The sequence below is a fragment of the Heptranchias perlo genome, chromosome 8, assembly GCF_035084215.1.
Source record: "Heptranchias perlo isolate sHepPer1 chromosome 8, sHepPer1.hap1, whole genome shotgun sequence".
NCBI lineage: Eukaryota > Metazoa > Chordata > Chondrichthyes > Hexanchiformes > Hexanchidae > Heptranchias > Heptranchias perlo.
The window spans coordinates 17,929,099-17,954,862 of NC_090332.1; the positions used below are offsets into that span (position 1 = coordinate 17,929,099).

Sequence of the window (25,764 nt, forward strand, 5' to 3'; positions counted from 1 at the left end):
CTCCAAATGACCTTATTAGTACCTAACATGCATCACTAATGCTTCAATGTACTTCAGTATGCTTCACCAATACCAAAAACTTGTTTATTAATGCTAAAATGCTTCACTAATGCTATAATATATTTCACCAATACAATGACATATTTCATTAATATAAATACTTCACTAATACAACATCGTACTTCACTAATGCAAAATACTTCAACAGGTTTCTTAAATTGCTTTATTAATGCTCCAACATACAATATTAATGCTACAGTGTACTTCATTAGTACTACAGCATGCTTCATCAATACTACATGTTTCAATAATGCTTCAACATACCATTAAGTCATCAATACTAGGACAACATACTTAACTAATACACTATTCTTCACGAGTACTATGTACAGTTTGCTTTACTAATGCTACAACCTAATTCACCAACACTACTATATGCTTTACTAATACAACATCACAGATGCCAACCATAAATATTTCACTGTAACAGTCAGCATTTCCCCAGCCCTGTCAATGTATCGCGTTTGCTAATTGAAATCAGCATTTATAAGTCTACGGAAACTTTCTTCCCAAAATTTTTCTTGCATGAATGCATTTTTTTGCATGCACAATAGTTAATTGTGAATCCTTGGAGCTCTGTACAAATGGCAAAACATTGTGCCTGTGTGCAAAGGTTGGGGGACATACGTGGGTCCCACACTAATAGCAGATTAGTGCAAAGGAAGACAGTAGTGGTTGTTGGAGGCCAATCATCTCAGTCCCAGGACATTGCTAAAGGAGTTCCTCAGGGCAGTGTCCTAGGCACAACCATCTTCAGCTGCTTCATCAATGACCTTCCCTCCATCATAAGGTCAGAAATGGGGATGTTTGCTGATGGTTGCACACTGTTCAGTTCTATTCGCAACCCTTCAGATAATGAAGCAGTCCGTGCCTGCATGCAGCAAGACCTGGACAACATCCAGGCTTGGGCTGATAAGTGGCAAGTAACATTCACGCCAGACAAGTGCAAGGCAATGACCATCTCCAACAAGAGAGAGTCTAACCACCTCCCCTTGACATTCAATGGCATTACCATCACTAAATCCCCCACAATCAACATCCTGGGGGTCACCATTGACCAGAAACTTAACTGGACCAGCCACATAAATACTGTGGCTACAAGAGCAGGTCAGAGGCTGGGTATTCTGCAGTGAGTGACTCACCTCCTGACTCCCCAAAGCCTTTCCACCATCTACAAGGCACAAGGCAGGAGTATGATGGAATACTCTCCACTTGCCTGGATGAGTGCAGCTCCAACAACACTTAAGAAGCTCGACACCATCCAGGACAAAGCAGCCCACTTGATTGGCACCCCATCCACCACCCTAAATATTCACTCCCTTCACCACCGGCACACTGTGGCTGCAGTGTGTACCATTCACAGGATGCACTGCAGCAACTCGCCAAGGCTTCTTCGACAGCAACTCCCAAACCCGTGACCTCTACCACCTAGAAGGACATGGGAACACCACCTGCACATTCCCCTCCAAGTCACACACCATTCCGACTTGGAAATATATCACGGTTCCGTCATCATCGCTGGGTCAAAATCCTGGAACTCCCTTCCTAACAGCACTGTGGGAGAACCATCACCACACGGACTGCAGCGGTTGAAGAAGGCGGCTCACCACCACCTTCTCAAGGGTAATTAGGGATGGGCAATAAATGCTGACCTCGCCAGCGACGCCCACATCCCATGAACGAATAAAAAAACAGATAGGTAAGGATATTAAGAATCTTGATCTTTCTTTTGAATTTGTGAGCCCTGTACTCTATTACAAGACTAGACGACTTATCCATTTGAGCATTACATTCTATGTTATTAGCACGAGCTGCTGTTATTGTGAGGCAAAACATTTCTAAACACAGTTCACTTGAAAGTGCTGGAAAATGTGTCAAAAAATGCCAGAAAAGTAACATTTGCTGAGGAGGCGTGCCCCAACTCTACTAGGAAATAAATCTTGCAACTTCAGCACTCACGTTTCCTTCAAAAATTTCTAACCCGCACCAAGTCCCACTCGCCTATCATTACTATCTTTGCTGACCTATATTGTCTTCGGGTCCCTTAATGCCTTAAATTAAAATTCTCATCCTTGTGTTTGAATCTCTCAATGCCCTCACCCCTCACTATCTCTGTAACTTCTTCTAGCTTTACAACACCTCCTCCAATACTTATTGTTCCTGTGACTCCGGCTTCTTGCTCATACTCACTCCCTTCGCCCACCATTCATGCTGTGCATTCAGCTGCCTAGGCCCCATTCTCTGGAATTCCCTCCCTTAAACCTCTCCACCTCCCTCTCATCCTTTAAGACCTATCTGAATATTCATCTCTTTGACCATTCCTAATCTTTTCTTTTTTAGCACGGCACCAGTTTCTCTTTAAGTCTCTGTGAAGTGCCTTGGGGCATTTTTCTATGTTTGAGATTGTATATAAATGCAAGTTGTTCTTGTAATGCACCTGTTTTTTCTCTCTTTATATTTCATGTGATTTCCACCTATTTGGATCAGTAGTGTAAATGCTGTCATCTTAATTTGAGGCCTTCTTCACACTACTAACCACAGTTATTCACTCATATTGTCTACGCAATTTGTTTCCCTTTCTTTTAGGCTTCCTAGATCAACATAATCAGTAATAATAATAATATGTTATGGAAGCTGTGACTCTGTGTCCTCTCAAAGACAACCCTGTCACAATCATCGTACTCAGCAGAAGCTGTACAGTAAAGATCCATCAATCACTCACGTTATGGTACAGAATAAAATGCATTTTATGTACAATTCCATTTGTGGTTGTATTTTAGGTCCTTTGACAGGCTCTAGGACAACACTCGAGGGATCGTTCATCTGTCAAAATGGAGTATCTATTAAACTGAGGCAGCTCTGTGATTTCAGCACCGAGTGCAGCAAAGCTGAAGATGAAGGAGTGGTGTGCAGTAAGTTAATTCATCTTCATTTCACGTGCATGCTAAGGTCACTGTTGATGCTGTGTTGGGTGTTTAAAACAGCTGCAGACCTGCCATTTTGTTAGACAGTAGCAGAACTTTTTTGTTTGATTTAAATTTATATTGGTTGATCTTCTTGAGAGTAAAATTACATTTATCTATCTGTGTAAAAATTTTGACAGAGTCTGTCACACTTCAAAGTATCAAAGTATTAAAAACAGATAAAAATTTTATACTGCTTTTTCTGAATCAGATATTTATAAACACCTTTGAATCTGAAAACTTCCCTCACTAAACAACAATTAAACTCTCACTGACCGCAGGCTGCGTTTACTTCTAGAAATTATACTTTGAAATCTTAAAGGAATAGGCCATCAAAACACATCTCCACCCTAGCAGCAGAATAACATGTTGCACATTGTATGGTATGACGTTTCTGTCATTATAAAATAGCACACCATCCAACTTACCATGAGCAATAGCACAGGAGATCTGCTAGTTATGCTGGCAATACACAACAGATCAGCCATAACTCAAAATATTCTTCTTTTTTCACTTCCAGATGATAACTTACTATGCATTTCCAGCAATCTCTGTTTTCATTACTGATTTCCTGCATTTATGGTTTTCCTTTTTATCCATACAATAATGTTATGTATTCCTCCGCATTCATAGAACCCTCAACAAACTCTTACTTAACCACTCCACAGAATTTTTCCGGGTAATACATTAGTCTTTTGTCCACTCAATTTTGTGAGTAATTTCGTTTTTTCCTTTTCTCATTAAGCATATCTGGCTAACATTCAGCTGAAAGGTAGGCAGGCAGCATTCTCCTAGCTCTTTGCCCATGCTGTTTGGGAGCCAGGTTAATGCGCTCTCTGACTTTCTCCCTCCATTATTGTAAGAAATCACCTGATCTATGCTCATTTCTTCCCTTGATGCGATGGCCAGGTGGACTGACTAACTGTGCAAGCAGTGGTGAGGTACACAAGTGCATGTATACAGATTTATAAGCAAAAGTATGTACAAACTACTATCACTCTTATAAGTTTTGTAATTAACATGACTAGCCTCGTGACCTTCTGGTCCCCATATTACAAAAAGGATATAGAGGCACTGGAGAAGGTGCAAAAAAGATTTACAAGGATGATACCAGAACTGAGAGGTTATAACTATCAGGAAAGAAGACTTAGAGAAGATATTTCCACTTCTGGGGAAGTCCAGAATTGGAGGTTATAAATATAAGATAAATCCAATAAGGAATTCAGGAGAAACTTCATATGGTAATTTCAAGGCCATAGTGTCAGAATTCAGTTTCTAACAATGCTGCAGAATCCAGCACCATACCCTTAGGATTTCTCCTTGAATCTGTGATTTTGGAAACTAATCTGATTTGCCCCCTAGAAGTTTCCTGACTCTCACATTGACAATAAGAGCCAGCAGGTGTGTGGAGGCAGACAACACAAACAAGGACGTGAGGGAGGCAGATGTGTGGAGGCAGATTACAAGGACAGGAGGGAGGCAGATGTGTGGAGGCACACTACAAGGACATGAGGAAGGCAGATGTATAAGAAACGTAGGCAGGAGAAACTTCTTTACCCAGAGAGTGGTTAGAATGTGGAACTTTCCACCACATGGAGTAGTTGAGGCGAATATCATAGATGCATTTAAGGGAAAGCTCGATAAGTACATGAGGGAGAAAGGAATAGAAGGATATGCTGATAGAGTTAGATGAAGTAGAGAGGGAGGAGGCTCGTGTGGAGCACAAACACCGGCATAGACCAATTGGGCCGAATGGCCTATTTCTGTGCTGTAAATTTATGTAATTCTATGTAAAAGACAATCATGAGTTGGTGCTGTAGGTAATCTAGAGATAAATCCACGTAAAATGGCTGTGCTTTTATAAGGTACCTTACACTGTAAGGCTACTAAAGGTAATCTGGGTTCTATCGCAATTAAAGAGAAACTGTGGATTGACACACAGTACCAGCCTTGATTATAGATAATCATTTAGTGGTCCAATGGCTAAAACATCTTGCCAGAAAGACATAAGACACAGGTTGCGATCCATAGTTTCCCATTACAAGTTCCCATCTCAGCCGGATTGCTGAGAGTAGTGTCAAGAATAGGTATTTGCTCCCCAGTCATCTAGGGAAAGAAGGAAATTAGAAGAAGAGTAAACAATGGAGCTTTTCAGTTAGTGAAATATCAGGGAGGGGGGAATTATTTCAGACTTTAAACATATTTTTCATTCTCTACAAGGCATGACTCACATTTTAATTTTTTGGCTAACCCTTTGGTTAAAAGTCACAATAATATACGCGTTGCTCCATATATTTAGCAGATGTAATGCAAAGAGGCAGGTGTGACTTATACACCAATCCTGACAAATGTCACCTGAGTAATGTTTATATTGAACATGGCAATCTTCCCCCAAGAACTACCCTTCCTCCTCCTCCCCCCCCACTTACACTTACATAATGAAAAGCCTTTATCCAGGATTATCCCCAAGGTGATCCTAAACAGAAGGAGAGCAATGGAGACTAAGTAAACTGTTAAAAATGTAATCTGTTTCCAAAAGTAAATTCATTTATGATTATTATTGTTGCCTTAAGTTACATCAATTGAAGCAAATATATTTGATCAGCCTCTTCAAAAATTACTCTCAGTAATTCTATATTCCTGTAATTCTAGTGAGCTTGCATAATTAGTTGAGCAGTGAAAACATTTTGAAAACAGTCATGCAGAAATCAACTTCTGTTCATAGCTCTGGTATGAAAATTCATAATAAAATTATCTATGAGCTAATTCCTATTGGAATCTTAAGCACTTTGAAAAAAAAACTTTTTGTTATTGATGTTTCTCATTTTTTTTCTGTCTTTTAATTACCATTTTCTTTGTTACCTTTTAATTGCCTTCAATTTGTCATGTTTCTATATTGATTGATAGTGAGAAGTGTATTGCTTCTTGTTCAACTTAGAGAAATAAGTTGCTGTATAGAGCTAGACATTGCCAGTATCTCTTAAAGGATATGAGGTTGCACTTACTAGTTTTCCTGTAACATTTATCCTTCAACCAACACCATCAGAACCAATTAAACTGATCATTTATCTCATTTGTAGGACCTTGCTGAACACAAATTGGCCGCCATGTTTCCCTATAAAACTACAGTGATTGCACTTGAAAAGTAATTCATTGGCTGTAGGATGTACATTTTTTATTCATTTTTGGGATATGGGCGTCGCGAGCAAGGCCAGCTTTTATTGCCCATCCCTAGTTGCCCTAGAGAAGGTGGTGGTGAGTAGGGAGTTCCAGGATTTTGACCAAGCGACGATGAAGGAATGGCAATATATATCCAAGTCAGGAGTGTGTGTGTCTTGGAGGTGGTGGTGTTCCCATGTACCTGCTGCCCTTGTTCTTCTAGAGGTGGAGATCGCAGGTTTGGCAGATTGGTGCTGTCGAAGAAGCTTTGGCAAGTTGCTGCAGTACATCAAGTAGATAGTATACACTGCAGCCACAGTGCACCGGTGGTGGAGGGAGAGAATGTTTAAGGTGGTGGATGGGTGGCCGATCAAGTGGACTGCTTTGTCCTGGATGGTGTCGAGATTCTTGAGTGTTGTTACAGCTGCACTCATCCAGGCAAGGGAAGAGTAATCCATCACACTCCTAACTTGTGCCTTGTAGGTGGTTGAGAGACCTTGAGGTGTCAGGAGGTGAGCCACTCGCTGCAGAATACCCAGTCTCTGACGTGCTCTAGTAGCCTCAGCATTGGACTGTCTCATATCGTCTATTTCCTGTTCTCTGTTTATGACCAGGATATGTCTCTCCTAACTTTTGCAATGCCTGCGTAACCTGAATTTCCAGTCTCCATTCACAAGTGCATTTTGGTTGCCGGTCCAGACTCGAGCTAAAACTTCTATCTCCTTTTCCATTTCTCTTGGCTTCTCTTGTGCCCTTCTCTCTTGTCTCCTCCCTTTCTTTTCACCCAGACTTCCCCCCTTTTATTTTCCCCTCCTGGGTACATTGACCCACCTCCCTCACAAGCCCCACTCCAAGTTTCTCCTCAAGATATCCTCCTTCCCTTCCTCCCTCAGCCTCTGCACTGAGTGAATTCTCATCCTCATAATTTCAATTTCCATTTCAATTAACCTTGCCCTCTCTCCTCTGAGTTAACTGCTGTCCCTTAACCTTTCCCTTCTTATAAACTCTTCGACCTGTATTCACAGCCAACCCCTCGACCGTGCCATCTCACGTGGCCTCTCTACTCCCTTGGTCTCAATCACAGACAAGGCCATCTCTGACCACTTCCCTGGATCCCTTATCGGCCACATTCCACTTCTCCCTTCCAGTCCTACTCCAGTCTGCGTGTCATCCGTTCCCCCCCCACCACTTCCCCTTATCTCCCCGGAAAAATCTCTGCCCCAAGTCACTTACAATTGCATCTTCAATGGAGCCTTTGCCCCTCCATTCTGCAGCTGTGGATCTGCTCAACTGCTCCCTTTCTTCCGTCTTTAATGTCCTTGTCTCCAGTAAAACCATTGCTCGCTCCTTTTTGATCGTTCCCCCTAGAATGGCTCTCATCTTCAATCCATCAAGTCCAAAGTCCGCAGACTTGAGCATATCTGGCACACAACTGTTTTAGACATCAATCACCAGATCTGGCTGGACCACATCTACTGCTGTGAATTCAAAGAATGAGAAAAAATGGCCCAGAATTCTTCACAGCCAATGAAGTACAGTCCCCAGTGTTTATAGCGGTCGCGTTGGTGTTAACGCAATTTGGCTGGACGGTAAAACCCAAAAGGTAAGTAACCAACATGTTTATAAAAAGCAGGCAATCTCCATTTAGCAGCTGTCTCTCCTACTTGTTAGCAGTTGCATCCAGAATCTCATCACTAAGATAATTGCACTTTAACGAGGTGTGAACAGCTGATTGAAACTGCTTGAAGACTTGACTTTGGCTGAAATTATCAGAGCCTTTCAAGGGTAAGTACTTACGAACTGCCCCAAATAGTCGGCGTGCTTAATACGTTATAAGCGGCGCCTTTGTAATTGATTCCTGTGGTAATGGCAAATGGTTAGCACCATTTGCCCGATATAGGTAGCTGCCTGCACTAAGCGTGGGCGGTTTAAGTGGTGGGGACTGTATTTTTAAAATGTAGTCACTGTTTTAGTGTCGAGAAACGTGGCAGCCAAATTGCATGCAGCAAGGTCCCACAAACATCAGTGAGCTAAATGACCAGATAATGTTGCTTGAGGAATAAATATTAGCCAGTAAACCAGGATAACTCCCATGCCTTTCTTTGAATATTTCTTTGAATAATGTATGGAATCATTTACACCCACATGAGAGGGCAGACAGGACCTCAGTTTAACATCTCATCCAAAAGATGGCACTTCCAACAGTGCAGTACTCCAGCAGTACTGCACTGAAGTGTCAACCTAGATTATGTGTTCTAGTCTCTGGAGTGGAGCTGAAACCCACAACCTTCTGATTCAGAGGCAAGAGTGCTACCACTGAGCCAAGGGTGTCACTAATTCAGCATTGGGTGTACAGTCAACCTGCCCTTAACTAGCAGTTTTAAAGCTCAACACAAGGTTAGAAAGGGTAAGTGTGCAGATGTTACCCTTTAGGATTACATGACAATATAATGGAATGCACTTTATCTTTTAAGTGATAACTTCTGCGTTGTATGAGTAACCTAATAATAAATTACTACCGAAATGATTAAATACAAAGATTACAGTTCAAGCTGTTTAATCAAAGCCTGAGAGACATTTATTGTTGAAGAGAAATAAGAGGTTATTGCACTTAATGTTATTTTTGGGAGGTTACAAAAATATATTTATTTTTGAATTGGAGCTGGTGGTTTAAAAATGGATAATAACATTTATCATCATTACTGGTTTCTGTGAACATGGTCTATTGCAACAGTAGTAATGCCTGCAGGCTTACTTATGCCACACAAATGTGAATGATGTGTTTTAGGTCACATAAGAGGAATAGGTAGCTGTGCAGACTTCTTTTTCCACTGCCCAGGATTCAACATCAAAGGCATTGTTCCTTCAGGCATAGCACCCACAAGACACAATTCAAAGCTTGTCTTACATTATCATCAAGCTAGCCCTGTTTATAGGAAGGTGTTACCCTGTATCTAACCTGCACTTAGCTTGTTTGTTGACCAGCATTGGTAGTTTAATGCTAGGTTTTTTTTTAATGTGCCAGTGCAGGCAACTTTATTCAATAGCCAGGTACTAAAAACTTCATTCTAGTCAACGCAAGGGAGTATAGCAGTAAATCTAAGTGGCAGGATAAGGTGACAATTATTTCCCCCATTTACTTTTTTTAAAGTTTTCTCCTAAAGGCACTGACTAGGTTCTTCATGAACCTAGATAGTGAGCATTAGTAGGCTAGTCAATTGTAGGAGGCATCACAGGCATGTCTGATCCTGGTCTCACATGATGTCCACATATGTGGGCCTACAAATTCAGCTGCACAGTGCAGCTTTTTGGGTGCTAACTGTTAATTGTATGATTTATATCAATTAGTGTTAATTGTATTCAGGTGCTAGGTATCAATTGGGGACGTTCTTGTATCCTTTTTATAGGAGAGCTTAGCTAGGGTATGGTGTGTGTGTAAGGGGAATCTCTGTGAATAAAGGTTGGAAGCAAATAAATACCAGGCTGTATTATTCCATCCGTCATCACATGGTTATCCAATTTTAACACTAACTAGCCTACTGAGCCCCCAATATGGCAGCCAGGAAGCGCACACACATTTCCGGCCACCATATTAGGAAAGGAAAAAAAAATTAGGTGTCCTTTACCCAAGCCTGAAGCAGGCATTAGGTGTTTTGCATATGCAAATAAGGGGTCTAACACCTATTTAAGGTCCCCACTTCAAGATTGGTTCGTCCTGAGGCAGCCAGTGCCTGTGCCCGCTACACTCAGGGAAACCGAACCTTAGGATTGCCTGCAACCTATAAGGTAAGATTTTTTACATTTACTTATCTGAATGTAGAGCCAGGAGGAGCAGGACTGCTCCTCCCGACCCCACATTTAACCCCCCCTGATCGCAGGCACTCCCAACCCACCCACCACCACATCGCCACCACTCTAGACCACCCCCCTCCCCCCATTGGTGCCACTCCCTCGAGCCTCACCATTCAGGCACAGGGAACGTACCCTGTGCCTCCCGTGTGCCCAGAAATGGGTGTGGCTAAATTTCTGAGCCATGAACTTTCTAGCAATGAGTTTCATCAGTTATTATTTCACTTGATATCATCATGTATTAGAACAATCATTGTCAAGGAAGACAACGTATCAGGATATACTATAAGATGTAAGGTTAAATTGGTATGTTGGAGATTTTCTTGTAGAAGGAAAACATAGGAGCAAGAAAAGACCATTCAACTCTTGGAACGTTTTTCCCTGAAGTATAATAACTCCTCCCATCTTAGCATCCAACAATACTTTGAACATCCACAGTATTTGCTCCCCCGCTACCCTGTCTGACAGATTGTCCCAACCATTTATTACTCTAAATAAAGAAATGCTTCCTGATATCTGCTTTAAATTTACTTTTAATTAATTTTCTTTTATCCATTTGTGTTATCTGGTCCTACTTTCCCAGCTTACACTAGTAATATTCTGGGTTTACCTTGTTGTACCATTTAATATTTTAGATACATCAGTGAGGTCACCCCTTATCCAGCTTCTTTCTGGACTGGTAAAGTTTGATTCCTAATAGTTCCTGCTGTTTACACGTGGCATCAGTCTTGTTCTTCTCTGTACCTTTTACAATGCCTGTATAACTTATTGGTGCGATGGTCCCCAGAGCTGAACACACCTTTCCTCAACTGATTAAGTGGTTTGGATAAAGTCTTTGACAGGATGGATTTTAGAGATAAAACGAAAGACTGCAAAGGCTAGAAATCTGAAACTGCAAATGGTGGAAATGTACAGCAGATCAGTCTGTCTCCGGGTTAACATTTTCAGTGCAGCCCTTCACCACATGGTGGTCAGATCTAATGAAGGCTCCCACTTAAGACATTAACCTGTTTTTTTTGTCAGGTGCTGACAGATCTACCATACATTTCCATCATCTTGTATTTTTAGTCATAGAATCAATTATGCATGGTCTCTGGTGAGGAATTGTCCCAATAGGCCAAATGACCTTTTCTCATTTCATTACTTTCATGTATATCACTCCAAAACCTCTTCTACTTCCACCCAGCACCAATTAAATATCTGGCAAAATTTAAATTATTTAAAGAGGAGTGTGTCTAATTTCTAACTCAAATCTGTTGTATTAACATGTCACATGACATAGAGAAGATGATTGCTGAAAATGAACCACTCATGCAGTAGCTGCCTCCATTCATTTGCATCTGTGGCTCTTCTACGTTATGTGATTCATTCCACTTGGCAATTTGTTTTGCATTTACCATGAAAGCTGTTTCTGTATCTTGCTACAATCATTCTTTTTGTGCAACAGATGGAGAACATCATCCAGATTTTCTTCTTTCTCCAGAAAACCTTCCCACGGGCTCATACTGTTCCTTTGAAGAAGACGATTGTGGATGGTCACCAGTTACGTCAGAGATGGATGAACCAGGGTGGAAGGTGAAGGAAAGTCAGCCTGTCAGTGATGAAGAGAGAAATATGCTATGTTATTCAGAAGGTACCTTATATAGAAAGATGTTATTTTCTTCACCATTTAACCCAGTGGTTTTTCAATGTGTGGCCAATGGGCTATAACACGGACAGTAGGTTTTCCTGTGCCGTGCCTAAGTGAGCACTTTCTGGATCTACATTTATGGAAAATAAAATGCCACTCTCTTAAGTTTTGTACGGATATTATTATGGCTTTTTAATAAGACAGATGTATTTTATTTGAGGTTTCCAACCTATGCAAATAAACACATTAGAAACCCGATTCCACATCTCGTGATATTGCACAGAGGTAGTTAAGACAAAGTTACCAGCCGAAAATTCACATCCCTAAAGATGCACTCTTGGCATAAGTCTGCCAGGAGTGCAACCAAGCATCTGGAAATTGGGCCAGGATCTGGATATGCGGAGTCCCAATTTCTACTCTGAGTTTTTGTGAGGGCCTGTTTGAGATGGAACCTCCGCCCGGCACAAGCACGGGAGAGGGCAGGATTGGAATTTCTCTGTCCCTAGCCTGAATAATGCTGAGCACCAGTGCACCGTGTCAACCAGGTGTATCAGCTCTTGGTTCAGCTTAAGCGGCTGCACAGATGTAAGTTTTTTAATAAGACATAGAAAAATATATAAAATATATGTATATTGCCCCTGCCGACTCACTACTAAGAGACGTTTCCATCCCTGCCGACCTGCTGAAAGAGTTTGCCAGTCCGGCCAAACCCTCATTCCCCTCCTCCTCCCCATCCCCCTTCTCTTTTTTATTTATTCATTCATGGGAAGTGGGCGTCGCTGGCGAGACCAGCATTTATTGCCCATCCCTAATTGCCCTTGAGAAGGTGGTGGTGAGCTGCCTTCTTGAACCGCTGCAATCCGTTTGGTGAAAGTTCTCCCACAGTGCTGTTAGGTAGGGAGTTCCAGGATTTTGACCTAGCAACGATGAAGGAATGGCAATATGTTTCCAAGTCGGGATGGTGTGTGACTTGGAGGGGAACGTGCAGGTGGCTTTGTTCCCACTCCAGAGAATATAGGCCCATTCTACTCAATCTCTCCTCATAGGATAACCCTCTCATCCCAGGAATCAATCTAGTGAACCTACGTTGCACTGCCTCCAAGGCAAGTATATCCTTCCTTAGGTAAGGAGACCAAAACTGTTCACAGTGCGGTCTCACCAGAGCCTTATATAATTGCAGCAAGACCTCCTTACTCTGATACTCCACCCCCTCCCCCCCTTGCAGTAAAGGCTAACATGCCATTTGCCTTCCTAATTGCTTGCTGTACCTGCATGTTAACTTTTTGTGATTCATGTACAAGGACACCAATATCAACATTTCTTAGTCTCTCATCTTTTAAAAAATATTCTGCTTTTCTATTCTTCCTACCAAAGTGGATAATTTCACATTTCCCTACAATATACTCCATCTGCCACCTTCTCACCCAATCACTTAACCTTATCTATATCCCTTTGCAGCCTCTTTGAGTCCTCCTCACAGCTTACTTTCCCACCTAGCATTGTATCGTCAGCAAACTTGGATACATTGCACTCGGTCCCTTCATCTAAGTCATTGATATATATATATTGTAAACAGCTGAGGCCCAAGCACTGATCATGCGGCACCCCACTAGTTACAACCTGCCAACCCAAAAATGACCTGTTTATTCCTACTCTCTGTTTTCTGTCCGTTAACCAATCCTCAATCCTTACCTAAGAAAGGATATACTTGCCGTAGAGGGAGTGCAGCAAAGGTTCACCAGGCTGATTCCTGGGATGGCAGGACTATTGTATGAGGAGAGATTGGGTCGACTCGGCCTGTATTCACTCGAGTTTAGAAGAATGAGAGGGGATCTCATTGAAACATATAAAATTCTGACAGGGCTAGACAGATTGGATGCAGGGAGGATGCTTCCCCTAGCTGAGGGGTCCAGAATGAGGGGTCACAGTCTCAGGATACTGAATAGGACATTTAGGACTGAGATGAGGAGAAATTTCTTCACTCAGAGGGTAGTGAACCTGTGGTATTCTCTACCACAGAAGGCTGTGGAGGCCAAGTCACTGAATATATTTAAGAAGGAGCTAGATAGATTTCTAGACACGAAAGGCATCAAGGGGTATGGGGAGAGAGCGGGAATATGGTATTGAAATAGAGGATCAGCCATGATCATATTGAATGGCGGAGCAGGCTCGAAGGGCCGAATGGCCTACTCCTGCCCCTATTTTCTATGTTTCTATGTTTCAATCCATGCTAATATATTACCCCCAATCCCGTGAGCCCTCATCTTGTGTAACAACTTCTTGTGTGGCACCTTATCAAATGCCTTTTGAAAATTGAAATATACCACACCTAGTTCCCCCTTATCTTCCGTTAGTTACACCCTGAAAAATCTTGAATAGATTTGTCGAACACGATTTCCCTTTCTAAAACCGTGTTGTCTCTGCCTAATTGTATTATGATTTTCTAAGTGCCCTGTTACCCTGTCCTTTAGAATAGATTCCAGCATTTTCCCTACTACTGATGTCAGGCTAACAGGCCTATAGTTATCTGCAGCCATTGTACACCAGTGGTGGAGGCAGTGGATATTTAAGCTAGTGGACGGGATGTCGGTCAAGCAGACTGCTTTGCCCTGGATGGTGTTGAGCTTCTTGAGTGTTGTTGCAGCTGCAGCCAGCTGTGGGAATGGACTGCTTCATTATCTGAGGAATTGTGAATGCAGCTGAACGCTGTGCAGTCATCAGCGAACACCCCCACTCCTGACCTTATTATAGATGGAAGGTAATTGATGAAGCAGCTGAAAATATTTGGGCCTAGGACATTGCCTTCAGGATCTCCTGCATTGATGTCCTGGGGCTGAGATGATTGGCCTCCAACAACCACAACCTTCTTCCTTTTGTGCCAGTCATGACTCCAGCCGCTGGAGAGTTTTCCCACTGATCCCTATTGACCTCAGTTTTACTTGGGCTCCTCGGTGCCACCCTCGCTCGAATGCTGCCTTGATATCAACATTGCTAGAATTGAGAGGATGCACCTATCAGGAAAGATTGAGTGTGCTGGGGCTCTCTTCGCTGGAAAAGAGAAAAGTAAGAGGAGATGATAGGCATTCAAATTTATGAAGGGGTTCGATGGGGTGGATGTGGAGAAACTGTTTCCACTTCTAGGTGAGTCTAGAACAAGGGAGCATAAATATGAGATAGTCACTACGAGATCAATTAAAGACTTTAGGAGAAATTTCTTTACATAGAATGTGGAACTCGTTGCCACATAGAGTGGTTGAAGCAGAAAGCAATGATGTATTTAAGGTGAAGCTTGTTGAATACATGAGGAAGTAGGGAATGGAGAGATATGGGGGCAAGTTGGAAGAATTAGAGTGGGAGGAGACTCATGTAGAACATGAACGCTGACACAGACCTGCTGGCCAAATAGCCTGATTCCGTTCTGTAGATTCAACTGGAGTAATTTTGACTTTGTGTGATGATGTAAAATGGGTGATAGTGAATCAGCAACCCTTTTTTACATCTCTCCCGATTTTATTTCCATTGACTTCAATGAAAATTAAAAATCAGTAAAGATGTAAAATGGGTTGCTGATTTGCTATCATTCATTTACACATTCGCACAGTCAAAATTACCCCCAGTGTAATTCTTTATAGGAGACGGGGCATGAATCTGCATTGTACTACTCTGTGGCTCAATGCATTGAATCACAAACATGCTAAACCTATTGTGTCCTGGATATACAAAACCAAGATCCCTTTCCTCACTCTCACTCCTGGGAGGTTGCATTGGATAACCCCTGAAAACGGGCGCTGGGATCGCGGTGCATGATTAACCTAAGCCTGTTGGTTGCAATGGAGGCAGCACACAACATTCATGCTGCCTGGTGATTTCAAAGATTGCTGCGTGCAGCCAGCGCTACCTGCACTGTTGAGTGGCTGCACGCACCAGCAGGGGGCCCCGATATCGGGAGTGGCTAGCACCACTTAAAGGCAGTCTGCACCTCTTAAAGGGGAGGTGCACTGTGGCTTCGGGAGGTGCACTGTGGCTTCAGGAAGTGCTTTAAGTCCATTGGGAAGTAAAACTGTGCTGGACAATAGTGAAGAATGGTGATGATGGGAACTCCGGAATTTTTAATGAGCAACAACTTGGCAGCTCAAAGTTTGCAGGACTCTTTTATATTTTCAAAGTATATGATACGGGTCTGAACGGAGTCTGAGCAGCAATCAGAAATCGCGCACATAAAACACAGATACAGGTCTCGTCCTTACGTTTAAAAACTGTTGGTTTATTTTTAAACTACATCCCACATCCTCCAATCTGCATGCCAGACCCCACCAATCTGCCGCTCTGAGTTTGTACCATGCCTACGAGAGACCGTGCACCAAGGTTCTCTGATGATGCACTAGAGGCCTTGGTGCAAGAGGTCGACAGAAGGAGAGGGGCTCCCTATATCCGCAGGGGGGGGGCAAGAGACCCTCCAGATATATGCTTCCGAGGCAATGGGAGGCAGTAGCCCACTCTCAATAGAGCAATGAAACTTTATTATAGGAACAGGAGTCGGCCATTTAGCCCTTCGAGCCCGTTCCGCCATTCAGTGAGATCATGGCTGACCTGTGACCCAACTCCATATACCCGCCTTAGCCCCATATCCTTTAATGCCTTTGGTTAACAACAATCTATGAAGCTTTTAAAATTAACAATTGAGCTATCACCAACTGCCGTTCGCAGAAGACAGTTCCAAACTTCTACCACCCTTTGCATGTAGAAGTGTTTTCTAACTTCACTCCTGCAAGTCCTGGCTCTAATTTTTAGGCTATGTCCCCTAGTCCTAGTATTCAAGTATGGGAGACCTCCAAAAACAGGTACAAATGCATCAGATACCAGAAGCAATAATCCAGCAACTAACCTGTAGCTCCTGCATGATCCCTTTAAATAGAGCTTGTGAGGGGTCCACCATGCTGTTTAAGACCTGTTCAGCTGTGCGAGGTTAAGATAGTGTATTGGCTGGAGCGTGGAGGTCCAAAATAGCAGTGGTTCCTTTAAATCAGCGTTGCACACTGATTATGTCAAAATCTCCCTACTTTACATGCTGTCAGTGTTCGTTAGGTGCGCATGTGTAACCACCTTTACCAATATGGCGTCCTGCACACATCATGCCAGAAGTGTGTGCACACATCTCAGATGCCATTTTTGGGGCTTAGGTGTCCATGTAGCGCCTACAGAACGGGCACTGCAGCCCAATTTAGCCCCCCTAGTCTTTCACCATTAACATCTGCCTTCAGTTGGGAGGGCAGAAGAATGGGTCCCAGAATAATTGAATTTGATAGTGGCAGTCCTTGTTTAGCTAACAGGCAGTATGTGGGCTGCTATCTGTGGACTTGCTTGTGTTATTTTGTCAGGACTGGATGAAAGATGATGTCAACATCAATCAGGATTGGGAATCGATCCACTCTAGAGCTTTGTAAAACCAGCACTACCGGGTCACCATGACCTTGTACTCATCATATTCATTTGTCAGTGTTACGGGCAGCATAGACTTATTTCAAGGAACAGAAAATCAATTATATTGATACTGCTCTGGTGCGTAACCTACTTGTGATTAGAGTCAATTGAAGCAGTTTATTGATGAACAATTCTTTTGGTAAAATTGGAAATATTTTGTATCTTACACTAAGTACACCCTTTCACAGCTGTCTGTATAGGTCCACATCAATGTAAATCACTTTTTCTTAGTCTTTCTGGTCATCAGTTTTCGATGGTAGATCCTCTTAGATTGTCTGGGATAGTACTACTACCACCTCTCATAGACACTGCTATACCTCATTAGGATGTTCCAGTGTCCTAGGCTAATTGGCAGAACCTGTTTCTTAATAATCTCTCCCCCACTTCCCCACGGTTATAATCACATTCTTGAACCATACCATTTCTTCCTGTGATTGTCCTTCTAGTTCCTCAGTAATTCTTGCAATTTTTTCTATTGTTCTTCTTCCTCTGCTATATCACTGTGCACAGTGTTAAGAAGGCCGATCCTATTGTGGTAAAACGAGTCTCTGTATGTGGCCCTTTGATTGTATGAGCCCTAGCCCCATTAGTACTGCTTTGGAAAACTGCCCTATCTGCAGGTGAAAATCCTGGCATAGATATACTGTCAGTTTGTGGCTGGATTTTAACACAATGATAGGTCTGAGACACCACCACGGCCACCAATAAACCACAAGATATTCATTGTGAGATTTACCAACCAATCGCACATTACAGCGGTGATAGCCTTCTTTCCATTCACATCATGAACAATATGAAACTCCGACCTAAAGATTCGCTGCTTATTGTGGATATTCACAACTGTACCTGTTTTTTTTCCTGCTGGCATTTAGACTTTCATAAACTTTTGTGCCAACTCTCATTATTTTTTTTTCTTTCCAACTCCCTTTACTGGCACGAATGGCTTTCCCAATGAGATTCTTCCTATTTAACATATTTGGAAGAGAAGTACTTATGGGGGAAATGTCAGAAGGACTGGTTGCCCAAGAAGTGTTTTATACCCTTCCGTCAGCACCTGCGGAGAGAGATTAAATCAGTTCATTTTGGTTGACATAGTAGTACTGGAGGTTTCTCTTCCCAAAGGAAGGCGTGCCAGCCGATCGATATGTGAACACCTGACTCATTATAATGCTGCATGGTTCTTTAAAAGCACTCACGTCACAACGTACTGGCCTATAAATTTGGCTGCGCAGCGTTCATTTTGCTAGCTGGCCTACTAAGCCCCCAATATGGTGAGTAAGAAGCAATCAGTGAAAAATTCAGAGCCGGAAGTGTGCCTCCTGCCATATTGGTGAAGGAAAAAGTATAGGCATCCAGGGCCCATGCCTGATACAGGCATTAGGGCCCTTTGCATTTGCAAATAAGTGGCCTAACGCCTGTTTGAGGCTCCCTGTTCAAGATTGATTTGTTCTGAGGCAGCCAGTGCCAGCTGCACTCAGGAACACCACGCCTTGGGACCGTCTGCGACCTACAAGGCAAGTTTTCACATTTACTTACCTGAATGTGGAGCCGGGAGGAGCAGGTTCAGGCTCTGCCCAACCCCACATTTAAAGAACATGGGCCGCCATTCCCCGCCCTGATCACCGCCGCTCCCGATTCCCCCTCTTCCCCCCCGCCTCTTATCCTTCCCTACCGGCCTCCCATCCATCCCCCCCCCCACCGCCCGGCCTCCTTTACTTTCTCCCCCCCGCAACCCTCAGCTTCCAATCCCAACCCCTGATCCTTTCCTTCCTGACCCCACAATCGCCATCACCTCATGCGGTGCCACCTTGAGTTCAGCAGCCTTTAAACAGTGACTGGTTGTTGAGTTACTCAGTCACTTATCTGCAGACTCATACATGCATCCAGGGTTTCTTTTCATTTTTATCATCCATTTCTTAATCCCCTGCCATTAAGCCCTGGCAAAGGCTGCTGATGGGTTGAGATAACTTTTAAGGCTCTCCAAATGCTTTCAGAATTTTTCATTCCCCCCCGCACCCTCCCGCATCCATTGCGTCACTCGCCTATTAATTGCCCAAATCCTTTAAGTTTGACTTCCGTGCAATATTCCTCTCCCAACACTGGTGTCATTCATAAACCCATCGAAGTCTGCACCAGGTGTTGTGAATAATTATGTAAATAAGCTTACACTGGAAAATTAATCTTATGGGCAGGATTTGCAACAGTTCTTAACCATTTTGAACTGACTTAGACCTGAAGTCAAGAGTTGGCTCCAGAGTCTTTTATGACTTGAAACATCACCAATCTCTGATTCAGTACAATAGCATCGCCTCAAATCTTGATTCAGTCCATTTTCATCTCCAGTCATTGGCCCTGATCATTTGTTTTTCACTGGTATCTAATTTTTACCTCCACTCTGCAAGTTTTCTTTTACATTTTCTATACCAGCTTCTGATCCAGAGGATTGTGTGCACATGCTGGTTTTGACATAGGGAAGTGCCTTTGAGTCTGTGCGGGATTAAGATTTTTTGACCAAATCATTCGGGGCCCCTCTGCATCCCCCGCACAACCCCCTCCCCCCAATCCAATTAAAACATGAATCTGAAGTAAAATATATGAAGAAAGAGGCCCAAGAGAATGTTTACAAACTGTTTTGGTAATAAAGCCGATCACATCACCATATACCATGCTTAAATTAAATTGTTCCAGCAGTTCTATGCAGTTTTTCTGCATTATGGTGAGTTACCGGGGACCCATATTTGGCTGGGACCTCTGGGCATGGTCCCCATAGGCCCGTGCTTTAATCCCTCCGCCACCCCGCTTTAAGTAATCAACCCATACATAATGGTTGTAAAGTCACAATACAAAGCTACATAGATGTTAACATTGATTGGCACTAAGTTAACAACCTCGGTCTGAGTGACCACAGGAAGGTGTGGAGATTGGAAAATGTCATGCTGGCGCAATAGAGAATTCACTTCAGGCCAAGATTAAAGTCCATCATTAGGGTAGTACAAAGGGAACTGTACCTAAATGTAATCTGTGCTGTAAATAGGCATGATGTGGAGATGCCGGTGATGGACTGGGGTTGACAATTGTAAACAATTTTACAACACCAAGTTATAGTCCAGCAATTTTATTTTAAATTCACAAGCTTTCGGAGACTTCCTCCTTCCTCAGAGTGCTTGATGTTTACAAAGGTTGCCTAAACTGAAAACATTTCAATTTTCTAGCAGTGTTATCCCTCATCCTGATGAGTCTAAAATTCACTTCTCCCCACAAAAGAACTTCGCATATTGTGCATGTCACTTATGTAAGATTACTGCATATAGATTTACAGTGCCATGTCAGTTTGATTCAGTTGGTAGTAACATGGTCTCTTGAGCACATAATCTGAGCTGACACTCCAGTGCAGTACTGAGGTGGTCTAGACTGTCAGAGGTGCCCTCTTTCAGATGTGGTTCTGGCTGCCTGTTTTGGTAGTTAATGAACCCATGGCACTATTCAGAAAAAAGCTGGGCGTTCTCTGTGTATACTGCCCAACATTCCTCCCTCAGTGAATGCCACCAAGAATAGTTTAACTGGTTATTGCTAATTTTGGGAGCTTGATGTGCACAAAAAATGACTGCTACATTTGCCTACTGAACCACAGTGGCTGCACTTCAAAATAATTGATTGCATATGAAACTCTTGGAGGCATGCTAAGCTGTTATGTTTAGTCAAGTCTTTTCTATTTATATATTATTCATTTATATAATAAATAAATTTCTATTATATATATGTATTACGATAATAAATACATTTATATTATATATATTTATTTATATTTTTGTGTTTTAGGCACAAGAAGAAAAAAGTTGAGCCAACAAAACTCCAACTGATGTACACGAGATTAGGGCTCATGGGATTGGGGGTAATATATTAGCATGGATAAAGGATTGGTTAACAGACAGAAAACAGAGAGTAGGAATAAACAGGTCATTTTTGGGTTGGCAGATTGTAACTAATGGGGTGCCTCAGGGATCGGTGCTTGGGCCTCAGCTATTTACAATCTATATTAATGACTTAGGTGAAGGGACCAAGTGTAATGTATCCAAGTTTACTGATGATACAAAGCTAGGTGGGAAAGTAAGCTGTGAGGAGGAAGCAAAGATTCTGCAAAGGGTATAGGCAGTTTAAGTGAGTGGGCAAGAAGGTGGCAGATGGAGTATAATGTGGGGAAATGTGAGGTTATTCATTTTGGTAGGAAAACTAGAAAAATGGAATATTTTTCAAAAGGTGGGAAACTATTAAATGTTGATGTTCAGAGGAATTTGGGTGTTCTTGTACACAAAACACAAAAAGCTAACATGTAGGTACAGCAAGCAATTAGGAAAGCAAATGGCATGTTAGCCTTTATTGCAAGGGGGTTGGAGTACAAAAGTAAGGAAGTCTTGCTGCAATTGTACAGGGCTTTGGTGAGATCACATCTGGAGTACTGTGTGCAATTTTGGTCTCCTTACCTAAGGAAGGATATACCTGCCTTCGAGGCAGTGCACTGAAGGTTCACTAGATTGATTTCTGGGATGAGAGGGTTGTCCTATGAGGAGAGATTGAATAGAATGGGTCTATACTCTCTGGAGTTTAGAAGAATGAAAGGTGATCTCATTGAAACATATAAAATTCTAAGAGGGCTTGACGGGGTTGATACTGAGAGGATGTTTCCCTGGCTAGAGAGTCTAGAACTAGGGGGCATAGTCTCAGGATAAGGGGTCTGACATTTAGGACTGAGATGAGGAGGAATTTCTTCACTTAAGAGGGTTGTGAATCTTTGGAATTTTCTACCCCAGAGGGCTGTGGATGCTCAGTCGTTGAGTATATTCAAGACTGAGAGCGATAGATTTTTGGAATCTAAGGGAATCAAGGGGTATGGGGATCGGACGGGAAAGTGAAGTTGAGGTCGAAGATCAACCATGATCTTATTGAATGGCGAAGCAGGCACGAGGGGCCGTATGGCCTACTACTGCTCCTATTTCTTATGTTCTTATGTTATGTTTAAGTGTGTTCCCATCAAACATTCGTTCCTTACAAAGCTCAACCAAGCTGAGTCTTATATTGAGGGAGATTACTTATTGTTAGGTTCTGCACAGCACTGTTTGTAGCAGGTTTATCAGCAATACAGGACTTTACTGTATAGATAGCAAAACCAAGATTGCCAGTTTATCTTCAGAATCATTCTCATGGGAGTTTCTTAAGCTGTGTTCATATTCATCTCCACATCTTTTAGTAACTAGCCATGCGTCTGCTGCACACACCAATTTTGCAAGAGATCAATTTTGCTGTTTAGAGTAGTCAAAGCTACTTGGGTTGAAAGCAGCACAATTGTAATGAGAAACAGTAGCTGCCATAAGAAAGGATATTATCTTGAAACCTGCATTTCAGTCATAATAAGCTTTTAAAGGTAAACAAATCATCTGATGCATTGTTCTACCTGCCGAGGTTATATTTACATTTTTTAAATTTTTGTTTTTTTCTTCAGGTCATGCCCTGTTCCTCAACACCAGAGAATCTCTGATAGCCGATTTCAATGAGTTGAGAAGTGTGATTTTTCCAACTCCTATTAGGAACTCTCCCTGTGAGGCAAGTACACTGCTTCTATTTTACCCAGAGGTTCTTCACAATGTTTCCTAACCATTACATACAGGGTTACATAATAGAAATGCTCCAGGAAGTCTTACTTCCATGAATTCCTCATCCAAGATACATCACCTTTCCATCCAGAGAAGTAATTGGCCAGTGTAGTCTAGTCAGCCATGAGCTGTAGATAACTGATGTCTAAATAAGCTGTCATATAAATAACTTCTTTTTAGAATAATTGATCAACAGAAGTACTCCACAATCTAGAAAGATTAGAGTGCATCAAAGAGACAAAAACATTCTTTTTGTTTAATAAAAATCGACTATTGTGCATTTAAAACCCTTCCTTACAAGAATTTTGGTTGGAATATATTTCTGTAAGGTTATAATGATGCTTGAAAACCAACGTGTTTGAAGACAAAAGTGATAGTGCGGTTCCACTTGGATCAGCTATTCTTCCAATTATTATTTCCATCTCTTTAACACACGCACACAAACACACCCAAGTACGTACACAAGTAGCACAGTTACATGCATATATAATATATTAGTGCACCTCCCATGATGTTGCTCATGGTAAGTCAGAGGACTTTTTTTTATAGGGACAGAATACGGACCAGACTTAGCAGCTCAAAATTGGGCATCCATGAGACATGGTCAATCATCATCAGCAAAATTGTATATCACCACAACCTGTAACCTCATGGCCTTACACATCCCTCACTCCTCTATCTCCATCAAGCTGAGCGATCAACCCTGATTCAATGACCAGTATAGAAGGGCATGCCAAGAGCAGCACCGAGCATACCTTAGAAAGAGGCACCAACCTAGGGAAACTACAATACAGGGCTACCTCATGCTAAACACCAAAGGCAGCAGGTTATAGGCAGCGCGTTATAGGCAGCGCTAAGCAGTCCCACAACAAATGGATCAAAGGAAAGTTCTATAGCCCTCCCACATCCAGTCAATAATGGTGATGAACAAGCAGGCATCTAATAGGAGGGACAGCCTCCAAAAGCATCCTCATCGTGAACCATAATGGGGCCCAGCATGTGAGTGCAAGGGAGTGATCGCTAGCGTCTTCAGCCAAAAGTGCCTAGTGGACGATCCTACTCAGCCACTTCATAAGGTCCTCACCATCATTCATACCAATGTCCAGCCAATTAGGTTTGGTCTACGTGATAATAAGAAATGGCTGAGGGCACTAGATACAGCAAAGGCTATGGGCCCGGAAAGCATCCCAGCTGCAGTGACAACGTTTGACAAGCACAAACAATGTTCATCTTCCACTGTATATATGGATAGAGTAGAATCTTTATATTTATTTATTAATCAAGTTGTAGTATTGATTTATTCGAGGAAAAAACAGTATAGGATACATTATCTGAGACTTCATTGCTAGTGGAAGCTGGCAGGCATCAGAACATTGGGTCCACAGCCACAAGCACCCAAGTTAGGGAACACCCAATTTCACAACTGGCTATTTCGGTGTGACGATAAAGTGGCACTACTGGCATGCAAAGGCCTCACTACTGTTGATCAATTATTTAAATTTAGTCCTTTGATGGAACATAACAGAACCTGGAAGTCCCGCCATCACTTAAAGAGGGCGGGCCGATATTTAAAGAGACAATTCAGGTACTTGAAACACTTTAGGTACTTAACTTAGAGAGGGGACCAACGGAGGGACCGAGGTTGCAGGAGACACTAACCACGTGAAAGGGTCTACAGGCAGAGGCTGAACTTCCTGGACCTCTCTGAGCAGCAATGCCTATGCAGGCTCAGATTGAGTCGGCAGGTGGTCGCAGACATTTTTCACCTCCTTCCGGAAGAGCTGGTGGCCACGTATTGGCCGTCGCAGTTAAAGTCACCACTGCCCTCAATTTCAGGGTGCCACTGGTGACGTCTCCAGGGTGGCTTAGTCATCTGCACATAAGTGTCTACGACAGGTGACAGATGACTTGTTTGCCAGGGCACCCGACCACATCAACTTCCCCCGCGATGTCATCAGCCAGATTGAGAGGGCAGTGGGTTTCAACTCTCTGGCTGGCTTCCCACGGGTGCAGGGTGAAATCGATTGCACACACGTAGCAATCCGAGGACCTCCACATGAGCCAGGACAGGTCATAAATCAAAAGGGCTATCAGTCCATCAATGCACAGCTGGTTTGCGACCACCGGAGGAGATTTCTGCAGGTGTGCGCCAGATTCCCTGGCAGCTGTTATGATTCATTCATTTTGCGCGAGTCCAACATCCCGGACCTCTTCCACACAGAAGACAGACTTAAGGGTTGGCTCCTTGGAGACGAGGGATACCCCCTGCTGTCATGGTTCATGACACCTGTGAGAAACCCCACCAATGAGGCACAGCAGTGGTACAACGAGACCCACATGACCATCAGGTCTGTCATTGAGCAAGCCATTGGAATGTTGAAGATACGTTTCAGGTGCATGAATAGATCTGGGGGAGCCCTTCAGTACTCGCCAGCAAGGGTGTGCAGAATAATTGTTGTGTGCTATGTCCTGCACAACACAGCACAGCAGAGAGGGTTCCAGGTGGAGGAGGTCGAATGCGCTCATCAAGCATCCTCATCTGATGGCAACATTGAAGATGAGGAGGGGGACGAGGAAAATGAAGATGGGGAACCCATCGCCAGAGCAGCAGCGTACATTGCTACCTGTGATGCCTGGGATTCCCTCATCTCTAACAGGTTCTCATAATGAGATGTGCAAATTGAAGACTTTGAAATACTCAGGTCACCTGGAACAACCACCACCACCAGCACCAACCAACCCCCCAACTTTGCACAAAACAGTCCTTCAACTATGCGTACATCCATTGCACACGCGCCCATTGGGTGGTATCACGTCTTGACGTTCATGACGAAGCACATGAAAGGGCGAATTCACAAAAGGGACTCGTCAATGGTCAAGACGTGGCAGTGGTGGTGATAATGATTAAATTTAATGTGCCATAAAAAAAATATAAATTAACAACATGATAGCTCGTCAAAGACCTTTGTGCATA

The 25,764-nt window shown here is 42.8% G+C and overlaps 1 protein-coding gene across 1 annotated transcript in view; it reads left to right on the forward strand.

The window, feature by feature from the left end:
* Nucleotides 1-25,764, forward strand: part of LOC137324450 (ALK tyrosine kinase receptor-like) — a 693,114-nt gene that overhangs the window by 457,423 nt on the left and 209,927 nt on the right. The window contains exons 6-8 of the mRNA XM_067988728.1: nt 2,841-2,972; nt 11,515-11,664; nt 22,640-22,740. Of these exons, the coding sequence (XP_067844829.1) occupies nt 2,841-2,972; nt 11,515-11,664; nt 22,640-22,740 (383 nt within the window). The remainder of the gene's footprint in view (nt 1-2,840; nt 2,973-11,514; nt 11,665-22,639; nt 22,741-25,764) is intronic.